Source organism: Protobothrops mucrosquamatus, unplaced genomic scaffold (genome assembly GCF_001527695.2).
Source record: "Protobothrops mucrosquamatus isolate PMUCROS unplaced genomic scaffold, P.Mucros_1.0 scaffold65, whole genome shotgun sequence".
NCBI classification, from domain to species: Eukaryota; Metazoa; Chordata; class Lepidosauria; order Squamata; family Viperidae; genus Protobothrops; species Protobothrops mucrosquamatus.
In genome coordinates this window covers 99,773-113,616 of record NW_015386443.1, presented here as the reverse complement: position 1 = coordinate 113,616, position 13,844 = coordinate 99,773, and the positions used below count along the sequence as shown (strand labels likewise).

At 34.4% G+C, this 13,844-nt stretch overlaps 1 protein-coding gene across 1 annotated transcript in view; it reads left to right on the top strand.

The window, feature by feature from the left end:
- TRIM33 (tripartite motif containing 33) overlaps nt 1-12,045 on the top strand; it is a 44,639-nt gene extending 32,594 nt beyond the window's left edge. The window contains exons 12-20 of the mRNA XM_015812048.1: nt 1,130-1,262; nt 2,024-2,087; nt 4,463-4,622; nt 5,154-5,500; nt 7,750-7,873; nt 8,921-8,995; nt 9,374-9,526; nt 11,511-11,561; nt 11,644-12,045. Coding sequence (XP_015667534.1) covers nt 1,130-1,262; nt 2,024-2,087; nt 4,463-4,622; nt 5,154-5,500; nt 7,750-7,873; nt 8,921-8,995; nt 9,374-9,526; nt 11,511-11,561; nt 11,644-11,856 — 1,320 coding nt within the window. The 3' untranslated portion in view covers nt 11,857-12,045. The remainder of the gene's footprint in view (nt 1-1,129; nt 1,263-2,023; nt 2,088-4,462; nt 4,623-5,153; nt 5,501-7,749; nt 7,874-8,920; nt 8,996-9,373; nt 9,527-11,510; nt 11,562-11,643) is intronic.
- Nucleotides 12,046-13,844: the final 1,799 nt, after the last annotated feature.

The window sequence follows — 13,844 nt, the reverse complement described above, 5'->3', positions numbered from 1 at the left end:
CTAATAATAATAAAGTTGGAAGGTACCTTGGAGGTCATCTAGTCCAACCCCCTGCTCAGGCAGGAAACCCTATACCATTTCAGACAATGTATATGTGTATATGTGTATATATATGTGTGTGTGTATGTGTGTATATATATATATGTGTGTGTGTATTTACATTTCCATCAAAACAGGAGATGAGATTTTTCCCCCCCATAAACTCCTGATTGGATAGCATTGGGTTCGGCTCTTAGTTGCTTCATTAATTTTGGACTGAAACTAACAACTGTGCTGTCTCCTGAGTATTTTAAAAGAGAGACTTGATTGAAAATTACATATTTACAAATTGTTTCTTTTTGTTAAGTGTTCTAGAGAGTGGGGAAGGATTTCAATTTCTTTTTTAACAGTTTGGAAATATATGGTTCCTTTGTCTGCTATAACATTTATCTGGCCTCCCATGGAATTTATCAATTAGAGGTACAAGATAGATTGACCTAATGTCTCTGTAAAATTTACAACCTACTAATGGGTATGAGATGATTCCAACTTTCTTGTCCCTGCATGGACAAATACACTGAGTGATATGTGCCTTGAAGAAGTGCAGATGGAAGAATATTAAATCTAGCTTTAAAGAATGTGATTCTCAGCTTAGGGAAAATTAGATTTAACAAATAAGTTGCTGGTTGCCATGTACCCTTGTTAATTCAAATTCTGAAATGTTGTGGAAGCCTGTTAACTTCAATCTGGAGCCCCACATCTGTTATTTTTTGAATAATTAATTGTAAGAAGGGGACGACAGAGAATGAGCTGGCTGGATGAAGTCACTGAAGCAGTAGGAGTGAGCTTAAATGGACTCCAGAAGATGGTAGAGGACAGGAAGACCTAAGGAACATTGTCCATGGGGTCGCGATGGGTCGGACCAGACTTTGCAACTAATAACAACAACAATAAATTATTTTTAAAATAATGGAAATGAAGCCACCTTATGTTCTACTGCCTGTTTCCAGGACATTGTCCTATTATATTGCTGGCTTTAGTTTTTTTTTTTTATATTCTTCAGAAAAAATGCAGATAGTTTCAAGCGGTCATTTCTAGCATATTGCATTTAGACTTGGTAAATTCACTGTATGACTGTCTTTTATTTCAGCTAGAAGATGCTGGTTCCAGTAACTTAGATAATTTACTAAGTAGATATATCGCAGGGAGCCATCTACCCCCTCAACCCATAAGCAGTATGAATCCCTCTCCTGGACCCTCAGCACTATCTCCAGGCTCATCAGGTAAGCTGAGAAAGAAAGATATGAAAGACATTTTAATTTCTGTATTTAAAACAACCAATACTTATTTTGAAATTTTGCACAGTAAAGTCACTGAATGTTTCTTGCTTCAATGTATGGACTTTTTATATTATAACTGTTTAGTTAAATTTAAAGTAGTTTTTTCCATGAGTAGTCAGATTTTTTTCCTTATATAATAGCATATGTATGAAAAGACTAAAATAATTTTATAACTTCATTCTCAATAGAAGAAAAGGTTTAGCTAGTGCAGTCGATAAGAGCTAAAAATGGAAAGCCATAAGAAATAAAATGTCATAACTTTTAAATTTATACCAGGATCTTTTATCTCCGAGCTGTTGTCTTCAATGAATGTCCAAAAAACATTTTCAAAATAAATGTCATTAATGTAACACCATTGTTTTCCTTTTAAATGGGAATACTTTATATGGTGAATGGTAAAGTATAATACTTTATACTTGTATGGTAAATTATAATACTTTATATGTTGTTATTATAATACTTTATATGGTAAATGATAAATCTCTGGTTTTGCAAAATAATGAATATAGATTCCATTTGTTAAATGAGCGTGACAGCTGAATTAGATTGAGAAGGCTGTAAGGTTTGAATGCTGGTAAGCTTCATAATAGCTGGGATAAAAAAATATAACACTGATTTTTAAAGTATGACCTGCTGAAACTGCGCACTGCTAGAAATGTTCTCTGTGATATGCTGTTATTATAAACTCATCCTCCCTTCCTTAGGTTTATCCAATTCTCATACTCCTGTGAGGCCACCCAGTACATCTAGCACAGGCAGTAGAGGCAGGTGAGTTAACTGGCTTCAAAAACAGGGTCTCAGTTCTAAATGCATGTTGAAGTTTCCAGAGAATTTGAGTACATAGCTAGGAACATAAATTCTAATTTAAGACAAAGGTTGGGGCTGTACAATTTATTTATGCATTAAAAGTCGTGGAAGACATAATTATACATTATTTTTAATTCCTGCATCATATAAGAAGTAACATAATTCTCTAATGTTTTTATTGTGCTCATTTTCAAATTAAATATATACTCATAAGGGAAGAGAGAACCCTAAAAATAGGGTTGTTGCATTTGCTTCAATAGACAGAGCTAAAATAAAAAGGATTGCCACAGTTCTCTGACTGAGAAGAGGTCTCTTCCCTTCCATTTATGTTTCCACTTAACTTCATGTGCCCGCTATTTCTCTTCCCCTTGTACACACATGTTCGTATAAATTCCTCCCTCTCCCAGCAGAAAGTAATCAGGTAAAGAGATGGAGATGAGTTAAAGGGAATGGACAATTTTATAGGAAAAGAAACAAGAAATGGAAGAAGGGAAAAAATTGGATGGAGATAAGGTGAAGGGAACAGGTAACTGAATGGAGAGAAAATATATTCTCTATTTAGATGTTACAAAAAGAATTAAATAGGATCTCTTTACTTAGATTAAATAGGTGAGGTAGAAATGTGATGAATAAAATAAATAGATAAATCTAAGCAATAGTTATCTAGAAAGGCATCCATATTTTGCAGCAGTCTGGTCTGCAGCCTTTTTTAAACCTTGTACATATCTTTATTTTCAACAGCTTCTATTCTTAACATGGAATGTATAATTGCTTTTCTCCAATTTAATTCACTAGTAATTATTTGGGGAAAAACCATTAGATTTTCCTAAGTAAATATAATAGTAAAAATACAAAAAATGATATTTGTAGCCTCATTCTGCAGTACATGTTCAAGACAAAGACATTTAAGGTCCTTCTCAGACTAAATTTTCTCTCTGTATTTTTTCTTTTTCAATGCAACATTCACATTAATACTAGATTTCTTCTAAAAAAAACCCCCACTCCATTAATAGACCTATAGAAAAGAAACTATAATGTATATTTTGACCCATAGGGGCAAGGGCCTGTAAAAGGGTAAAACAGTCTGGTGTATTTCATGAGATCCATACAATAATGGTTGTACGGTAAATTCTTTCAGGTTTTTCTCTTGCTTTGGAAAGTGGGAGCATACTTGCCAACTGGATTGTTATCATTTTTTATTTCCTATAGTAAGAAACATAATGGCTTATTACACTGAGTACCTCAGCATAATGGACAGGGAAAGAAGGTTTTTTTTTTCAGGATCCAGTCAACATCCAGTTGTATTGGCATGTCTTTTAGGCTTTAGACTCAGAGATTGGCAATGTGTGTACACACACACACACACGACTTAAATCATAAGAGGATTACAGTTGTGATAAATCTTTGGATATTATCGTTTCTGTAATAATTTATGTAACTTGAAAGATTCCTAAAATAAGGTCTTGTGTTGCAGACCTGTGTCTTCTTGTCCTTCTGCTTTATGCTATCAACCTATAACCCACTGCTGGAATTCCTTCAGTGTACTATATTTGCATTTTAACATACTGGTTTTATGCTTAATTATCACTGTTAATATGTGTCAGTCTTTTCATGTAGTGACTATTGCTTCTGTGGCGATTGTTTCTTCATTTTTGCCTCTGATTTACAGAAAACTAAAAGATCAAGATAAAATACAGATAGATGGTATCTAAACTGGAAACTAGCAGAGTATTGTATGTGAAACTGTATTGTATTTTTACTGTGGAAAAATTTGCCACGATTTTTTGCTGCTTGTATAATTTTGAGAGAATTTTAATTAATTATATAGACGAATGCCTTCATAAAGAAGATCTAAAACAACTTTTTAAAATAAACCTGACATTAAAACACAAAACAAACTAATGAAAAGAATGATTCAGTGATATAATTTACTTTTGAAAATTTCTATTGCTAAAACAAACATTTGAAGCTATTTGCAGAAAAAAATAGTTGAAAATAAACTTTACTATTCCAGGCAGAATGTTTAAAGTGCAAGGTTTTTTTCTCGATAGTTGTTTTAGATGTGATTTTTAGGATTCTACAGCCCTGATTTCATATTAAGTAGAAATCACACTTTCATAAATTAATGTATACATTTGTATATTAAAAATAAAGAATTTTTACAAATTTAATGAATAAAAATATTAATTGCAGAGTTACTTCTGTTGATTTTATTATTGCATAATTATGTTTCTTACACACTTTTTGGAGGAAGGATTTTATTAGATTAGGGAATGTTTATTTCTCAGAATTTTAGCAGAGGGATGTTTAATTTGTATAATTTATATACTTTTCAGTTGTGGTTCATCAGGCAGAACTGTGGAGAAGAACAATATTAGCTTTAAATCTGACCATGTAAAAGTTAAACAAGAGCCTGGCACAGAAGAAGAGGTGTGTGGTTTTTCAGGACCTGTGAAGCAAGAAAAAACAGAAGATGGCAGGAGAAGTGCCTGCATGGTAAAATTCTATTTCTGTGTTATACCATTTTAACACAGGATTTCTAAGCAGTGGGGGGAATTGAAGATATTTGTTACTTTCTTCAGAGTAGCTGCTCTTTCCACAGAGGTTACTATAGTGCTAGAAATATTTAACATTTCTGTTTTAATACCATGTTTTGTTTTCCTTGATTTCCTGTCCTTGATTTCCTGTCCTTGATTAGATAATTAGATAGCCAAGTTGCTTTGGTTCATAAATCAAACTAAGACAAAGGGCAAACTAGGGTGCTTGGCTCAATATGAGCAAAATATTGTTAGTTTAATAAACAATGGTTAAACCTTGATATGTCTTAGAACGTGGAACTGAATCCATATTTATTCATGTATTCAACCAAGCTCTTAGAGCACTAAAGAATCCCCCATTACAACACTGAGCTACGAATATTCTCCTTTATTGGTATTCATGTTTAGAATAGCTTACTAAAATAAACGGGAGAAAAAGGGACACCTAATGGAAACTTTCTTAGTCTTTTAACTTGTGCCTTAATTTTAGCTTAGCAGTCCTGAGAGCAGTTTGACGCCACCACTTTCTACAAACTTACATCTGGAAAGTGAATTAGAAGCACTGGGAAGTATAGACAACCATGTAAAAACTGAACCAACAGAATTGAATGAAAGCTGTAAACAGTCTGGACATGGTCTTGTAAATGGCAAATCTCCAGTACGTAGCCTCATGCACCGGTCTGCCAGGGCTGGAGGAGAAGGCAACAATAAAGAGGATGACCCAAATGAAGACTGGTGTGCTGTTTGCCAAAATGGGGGAGATCTATTATGTTGTGAAAAGTGTCCTAAGGTTTTCCATCTGACATGTCATGTACCTACTCTTCTCAGCTTTCCAAGGTATGAAAATACTATTACGTTACATCCTGCAAGAGCTTAGTGTGATTATTTGTAGTAAGGTATAATATTGAATATTAAAAGTATAATATTGAGGTGGAGATGGTCCCTCTACAGGTTGTTACTATATTGGAATGATGTATTCTTGGAGTGTTGGTAGTTTTAAATATTGTTTTAAAGTGACCTAAAATGTGTAATAAATACTAAGTACAGCATCACCACCAGATGGATCCGTAGCTGGCTGACCGGCCGTGCTCAGCATGTGGTCCTCAATGGAACCACATCTACATGGAGGGAAGTGTGTAGTGGGGTGCCCCAGGGCTCTGTTCTGGGCCCAGTGCTCTTCAACATCTTCATCAACGATCTGGATGAGGGGATAGATGGGGAACTCATCAAATTTGCAGACGACACCAAGCTGGCAGGAATAGCCAACACTCCAGAAGACAGGCTTAGGATTCAGGAGGATCTGGACAGACTTGAACACTGGGTGCTATCTAACAAAATGAAATTCAATGGTGAAAAAAGTAAGGTTCTACATTTAGGCAAGAAAAACCAAATGTACAGGTATATTATAGGGGGTACCTTGCTCAATAGTAGTAACTGTGAGAGGGATCTCGGAGTCCTAGTGGACAATCATTTAAATATGAGCCAGCAGTGTGCTGCAGCTGCCAAAAAAGCCAACACAGTGCTAGGCTGCATTAACAGAGGGATAGAATCAAGATCACGTGAAGTATTAATACCACTTTACAATGCCTTGGTAAGGCCAACTTGGAATACTGCATCCAGTTTTGGTCACCACGATGTAAAAATGTTGAGACTCTAGAAAGAGTACAGAGAAGAGCAACAAAGATGATTAGGGGACTGCAGGCCAAAGCATATAAGGAACGGTTGCTGGAATTGTGTATGTCTAGTTTAATGAAAAGAAGGACGAGGGGGGACATGATAGCAGTGTTCCAATATCTCAGGGGCTGCCACAAAGAAGAGGGAATCAAGCTATTTTCCAAAGCGCCTGAAGGCAGGACAAGAAGCAAAGGGTTGAAACTAACCAAAGAGAGAAGCAACCTAGAACTAAGGAGAAACTTCCTGACAGTTAGAACAATTAACCAGTGGAACAACCTGCCTCCAGAAGCGGTGAATGCTCCAACACTGGAAGTTTTAAAGAAGAAACTGGACAGCCATTTGTCCGAAATAGTATAGGGTTACCTGCCTGAGCAGGGGGTTGGACTTGTTGCTGCTGCTGCTGCTGCTGCTGTTGTTGTTGTTGTTGTTGTTATTGTTATTATTATTATTATTATTATTATTATTATTATTATTATTATTATTATTATTATTATTATATACAGTCACACTATAGCAGTTACATATTTAAAATGAGATTTTGCTATTAGCCAACAGCCATGATCTGTGTGAAACAATTATGCTTTGTTTCATATTAAACAGTGCCCAGGAAAAAGTATTCCATTACCTCTTATATGCTTTGAGGAGAATTAGTCCTCATAATCATACATATACAAGGCACTTGGTTTAAAAAAATGTAGGCAAACTTTTATGTCATTACAGTAACTAACTGTGACAGGTAAATTTCTGTTTGTTATTCTAGTGAAAAATATTAGATATAATTTGCATTTTATTTCTATATTTTTTCTACAAAATCCTCAATTTATTTGTGAGGCCGTTACTGATTATAATATAGATAGCTCTTCCTTAGCAAACACAACTGGGACCAATAATTCCATAGCTAAGCAAAACATCATGTGACTCTGAGGGACTCACGACATCACTTTCCACAGTGAGCCATTGTGGGTCACAAGTGAGGCATTACAAGACATCAACTTGCAACTGTACTGTCAGCTTTGTTTGTTAAAAAGCCAGTTATGAAATGCTTAAATGACAATCCTGACTATCGGATGTTGTGACAGCTGTAAACACACACCCATTGTGAAGTGCCTGAATGTTGATCATGTGATTGCTGTGATGGTTGTAAGGCCTAGTTGTAAAGTTATTTTTCCAGCTATTCGAACAGCACTTTTTCTGCAGGTGCAGGGTCCACTATTTTCAAATCAACCAAATGTTGATCTGTTGGTTGTGACAGGAATTGACTGACTAGCATGCGCACACACGCATACACACACACACACACACACACACACACATACACATGCATGATTTGATTAATTGGAGATTTGTATTTATGTATTTAGAAGATTTATAATATGTTATCTAAATTTCTGGATGTATTTTTTCTTTTCTAGTGGAGAATGGATATGTACATTTTGTCGAGATCTTCTCAAACCTGAGGTAGAATATGATTGCGATAATTTGCAGCACACCAAGAAGGGGAAAACTGCACAAGGATTGAGTCCTATGGACCAAAGGGTAGGTGTCTCATAATTTAGGTATCTTGTTCTCAAATCAATTTAACCCAATTATCTTGAGTATTATATGTTCCTTTATTTAAATTATATTTTATTTTATATAGTCAGCAACTGCCATTGCATTATGTAAATCAAGAAACCAACTCTGTATGAAGATTAAAATTACCTTTATTAATATTGACTATAGTGACATAATCTTGCAAGTTTTTCTGTGCTTGCTTCTCTCTCTCTCTCTCTCTCTCTCTCCCTCTCTCTCTCTCCTTCTCCCTCTCCCTCTCCCCCTCCCTCCCTCCCTCCCTCCCTCCCTCTCTCCCTCTCCCTCTCCCTCTCCCTCTCCCTCCCTCCCTCTCCCTCTCCCTCTCCCTCCCCCCTTCCCCTCCCCTCCCCTCAAATATTCATGGAAATTAGGGAGGTTTCTGCCTGTCTTTCTTCTTGTTTTAGATGGATATAGATATAGAAAGTCTACACACCTCCTGTTAAAATGCCAAGTTTTTGAATGTAAAAAAACCCAGATCATAAATAGATTTTGAAATACCTTACAATCCTGAAAGTTACTTCCTTATGACTTTGTTTAGATTCAAACCTGTGAAGGCAAAAGGAATTAGTTGCATGGATATTAAAATATGTATAAGTTATCTCTGTTTATTCCAGATAGTTTAGATACTGGTAGGTTTTTTGCAGACTGAATTAGGCTTTGAGAATCTTATTCTTCTGAAAACTGTAGGATAAACATAACCACTGGTGGTGCAGTGGTTAGAATGCAGCACTGCAGTCTACTTCTGCTGACTCCCAACTGCAAGCAGTTTGGCAGTTTGAGTCTCACCAGCTCAAGGTTGACTCAGCCTTCCATCTTTCCGAGGTCGGTAAAATGAGGACCCAGATTGTGGGGGCAATATGCTGACTCTGTAAATCGCTTAGAGAGAGCTGTAAAGCACTGAGAAGCGGTATATAAGTCTAAGTGCTTATTGCTATTGCTATAACTAGTTAACAAAAATTCAGTCTTTTAAGAATGAAGCAATTTTAATTGAATTTGTTTTTCCTCTACAAGAAATGTGAGCGCCTCCTACTTTATCTATATTGCCATGAGCTGAGTATTGAATTCCAAGAGCCAGTTCCAGCCTCGGTGAGTGCCTTCATACACATTATCTCGAGATGATAAAATGCAGATTTTTACTTTTAGGAGTCTGAAATTGATGATCAACATTTGACAGTCATAGTTGCTGTTATGTTATGAATGGTATTTTGCAGTATGTACTTTTTTAAAAAAAGTATCTGTTTACAAAATCCTTGGATTAGCAATGTTGAAAAGCTATGAAGCAGAATTTCCACATTTGAAAATAATATCAAAATATCAAAATAATATCACATTTATAGTATGTTTTCTAAATGTTTGAGTCTGGTTTTAAAAATGAGAATGCTTCACATAGAAAAATATTCTACAGTAAAAGTATGTTTCTTAAATTTTCTCTCTTCTAATGTGGGTGCATTTTTTTCTGAACAGATACCAAATTACTATAAAATAATAAAGAAACCCATGGATCTATCTACGGTAAAGAAAAAACTCCAGAAGAAACATTCACAACATTATCAGACACCTGAAGATTTTGTGGCAGATGTTCGGCTGATCTTCAAGAACTGTGAAAGGTTTAATGAAGTATGTTAACTTCCAACCTGTAGAATTGTTTTGACTGATGAAAAAAATCTCTTCTGTGTCTTCACATCGATGTTAATTACAAGTGTTTCCAAATTCTGAATGTTGGATGGAAATAGATTAGTGTTCCACATGTAAGCTGTACAAAGATATGACTGGGCACAGATTGAGCCTCTTATGCAGTCTCTTATTATATACAGAAATAATAATGTAAATTGAATACTGAGGTACATGATCTTCTAGTTTCTTTACTGATTTTAATAGTGAACCAATTAAATGGTCGGTTGCATTCATGTATGTGCACAAGCTTTTTAATGCCTCCATTTTGTGGAGACATTTTCTTTTTAATAGCACATTGTTACCTAGTCCAAGTAGCAAAAAAGCAGAAATCTTCTGTGTGAATGATTTAGTTGATATGTAAAAGGCATTGAAAGCAATAGAAAACAAGATAGGTCATTAATAAATAATTTTTACAATTAAATACATGGTGTATTCATAGATTATCTTTAAATCTAGAGCATTTTGTGAACAATAAATAGTTTTGAAAAGTTGTAATCTTAAATCCAAGATTACATGAAGATTTTGATGTAAATAAATAATAAAGCAAGATTTAAACAAATGCAAGGAGACATGGTTATCAGTTGCTAAATGACGTATAAAAAGACAGAATTTGTGATGGAAATAGCTGTAGAATACCTGGCCTTCTAATGATAACCAAATAGCTGTTGTTTAAAAATAGACACTGTGATGCTTAAATAGCATTTTTTAAAAGTTTGGAAACCATTCTGCAAGGCAGTCAGTTAGTTAGATTCCTTATTAATTGAAAGTTATCTTGCTAGTTTGTGCAATTCAGATAACGAAGTCTTCTTAAAATAAAAGCAATCATTATTGATAATTTCAGATATGTAGAAAAAATACTTAGAAGGCCATGTGGGTATAAAAAGGAATGCTGACATAATATGGGGTTTTTGAAACATCAAAAATATGGCATGTGAACCTCAATTAATACACTATATTTGTGGGAAAAGAAATAATAGGCACCTAAGATATTTTTTGACTCCAGGAAAATTGGCCACATTTAATCATACTAAAATTAGAGTTGCTATCATCTATAGAAAAGACTTGGACCCAGTCTTTATTATCTATATTATCTAAAATCATTATTCTGTCTCCCATTGATTAGAAGTTTTTATTTAAATATGTTCAGAGACTCTTGAAAAAGAACCTTGAATTTTCTATAGGACAATTTGAAAACCTCAGTTTCATTTAAAGTGGGTTATAATCTTTGTACTGGTTTGATATTAATACTTGCTTATAAAATTGTAATACTAAAATCTCATAATGTAAAAAGTCTTAAAGTGTTGATATTAATACCTGCATATACAATTCTAATAGTAAAATCTCAAAATGTAAAAGTTTTTAAAGTATTGAGTTGCCTTAAGCAGTTGGAACTTTAATTTAAACTTGGATTGTAATAGGTGAGGCCAAATAATTGTATTTTTCAAAATAAATTAATTTTAAGAAAAATGAACATACGATGAAAAGAAATTTTCATGGGCAGATAAATGCAGTTAGTACAGACTAAAAAAGAAACTTGCCCTTTTTTCTTACTGCAGTTGTCATATTTATATCATGACAAGACGAACTGAACTGGAAGATAATGGGTTAGCACTTTCTTTAGAAGAAATGACAAAGGAATTCTAATGGAAGAAATTACTGCTAACCATTTATAACACAATTATCCTATTTACTGTACAGCTCAATTTTGGATTTCTGTGCTTGGTATCAGTTTTACAAAACTGATCATTTGTTAATGGATCATATACCCAAAATTTAGCAATGGGGCCTTATGAAGTGTCACCTCTGTGTCACCGTTTTTAGAAATAAATTGCCATCATGGCTGAGTTTCATCATCCATTCCTGTACAGTATCATAACTTTAGAAGGGATTATAATTTCCTTTGTTTTGACTCTGGTATCCTTTTTAGATGATGAAAGTTGTTCAAGTTTATGCAGAAACACAAGAGATTAATTTGAAGGTAAGCTTTTCAGACCATGCACACTTGCTGAAGAGATGTGCATTACCAATTGGTGAATGTTACTATCTTTTTTACTTTGCAGGTTGATTCAGAAGTAGCACAGGCAGGGAAAGCAGTTGCATTATACTTTGAAGATAAACTTACAGAGATATACCCAGGCAGGATCTTCCAGCCTTTACCTGAATTCGAGCAAGAAGAAGATGATGCTGAAATAACTGATGATTCAGATGAAGATTTTATACAGCCACGTAGAAAACGTCTAAAATCAGATGAAAGGCCGGTGCATATAAAGTAAACTGATTAAATGGACCCATACTATTGTAAAGAAAAACATATTTAAATGTTCCTGGGATATTATCATGGCTTTAGTGGCCATTTTATTGATAGTGTTCAGACAGTATTAGATTACAAAAAGCATTTGTACAGAAACATGCTTGTCTAAGGGGAAAAGCTTTCAACTTCTGTTGTTGCTCTTTTGTGTGTGTGTGTGTGTGTGTGTGTGTGTGTTTAGTGCTGGATTTTTATTTCACCTTTTCACTCCTTCATTTACAGAAGTTTGAGATTATTAACATTCATATAAGAAACAAGTTTTTATATGGTGACATTTGTATGAACAAACTATTTCTGAAGGTTTGGACCAAGACAAACCATATTTCACTTTCATACCGGGTTGCGGTTTAAATTCGAAGCATCCTTTCTCTTCACGCAACCAGAACTGGTTGTGGGATTTTCTTTTTTTTTATTTTTGAAATTCAACATCTCATCCAAATGACAATGCAAGTATCATACATTGTTGGATCAAATAGCCAGGCTCTGCAGTCTTTTATTATGTATAGAAGTATCATAATAACATCATTAAATCATCTTGAATTTGAGAATGCAGGAGTGCGAGTTCTTCATATGTGCTTTATTGAACTTAAGTTGCAATTCATGTTTTTAAGTAGGATTCATCATATTAAATGGAAGTCCCACGCACAGTACACCTCAGCACCATTTTGTTGTATTTTGTCTATTTCTTTCCCCCTTTAAGGCAGGATGTTGGCTGCAAAACCAACTAAAATATAGATTTTAGTACTTTCAGAACTAGCCTATGATGTTAATAACTGGTGACTGTCCAGTCTTCCCTATTAACAGTTCCTGATAGACTGCTATCAGCAAACTATAACTTTGTCAACTACCAAATGTGTAAAATTTCCTGTATTCACTCTGTCTTATTTGTAAATAATGGTACTGTAAATTCTTTCAGGCAGCAACATTTGCTGGACTGTTTTTAAGCTAATATGTATTCTTACTAATGTTCCTAATCAAGAACAGATTTGTAATATGCTCTTTATTTCTTAAGCAGTTCATAATTTGACGTTCTGTATTATTTTGTTAGATCTATTCAGTTTTCTTCAGAAGCAGCTTAAACAAAATATTGAAGAGAATAATGTGCCCTTTCAGGCTACGTTACTTGTCTATTCTTAAATCTAGAAAATGGACCAGCATATCAGACAAGTAACTAGATGAATAATAATAAGCAGTTGTCTGTGCATAACAAAGCTCTTCAATTCGCCTTGATAGCAACTTTGAGACAAAAAACCCCCCTGCATTATTGTAATTCAGTGTTGAACAGGTAAAAATCCTTATATGCTTGGCGTAGGTTTGTATTGAACTATAAAACTATTTCAAACCCTTATATAGAATATTTTTATGTCTGTTTCAAAAAAGCAAACTATACTGAGGTAACCAAAATATAGGCTTTACTGTGACATTGAGTGTAATTCATTATGGCCAATAGTTCACAGTATATGAAGAATTGATCTATACAGTAGAGTTGAATAATTTCTATTGTACAATGTATTCCCAGTGATTCCCTAAAGCAGACATGTCAAACTCGCGATGTCATGTGAGGTCGCACAACGTATCGGGAGAGTTTTGCCATTGCCGGCAATGGGGTGGGCGCGGCTTGACACCCCTGTCCTAAAGAGTTTTGATTCAAATGCCTGAGTTCATTTTCCCTGTACAGACAAAGAGGCAGACAGGATGGTTCTCTAACATGAAAGTAATTAAAGATACTTATGACTTTAATTCACTTTCTTAGGTAAACAATATATTCAAAATGAAAGGAGTCCAGGATTTATTTTCACAAAAGGTTTTATTTAACAAATCAATTCTAAATTGTCTGTTTTATGAATATATATTAGTCTATATTATGACCAAATTAAATTTAGAGAAGTCAGTTCAGAGAGATTGGAAGAAAGTTTCATAATCGTAGCTGTCATTTCCACATATAAAAGGCAA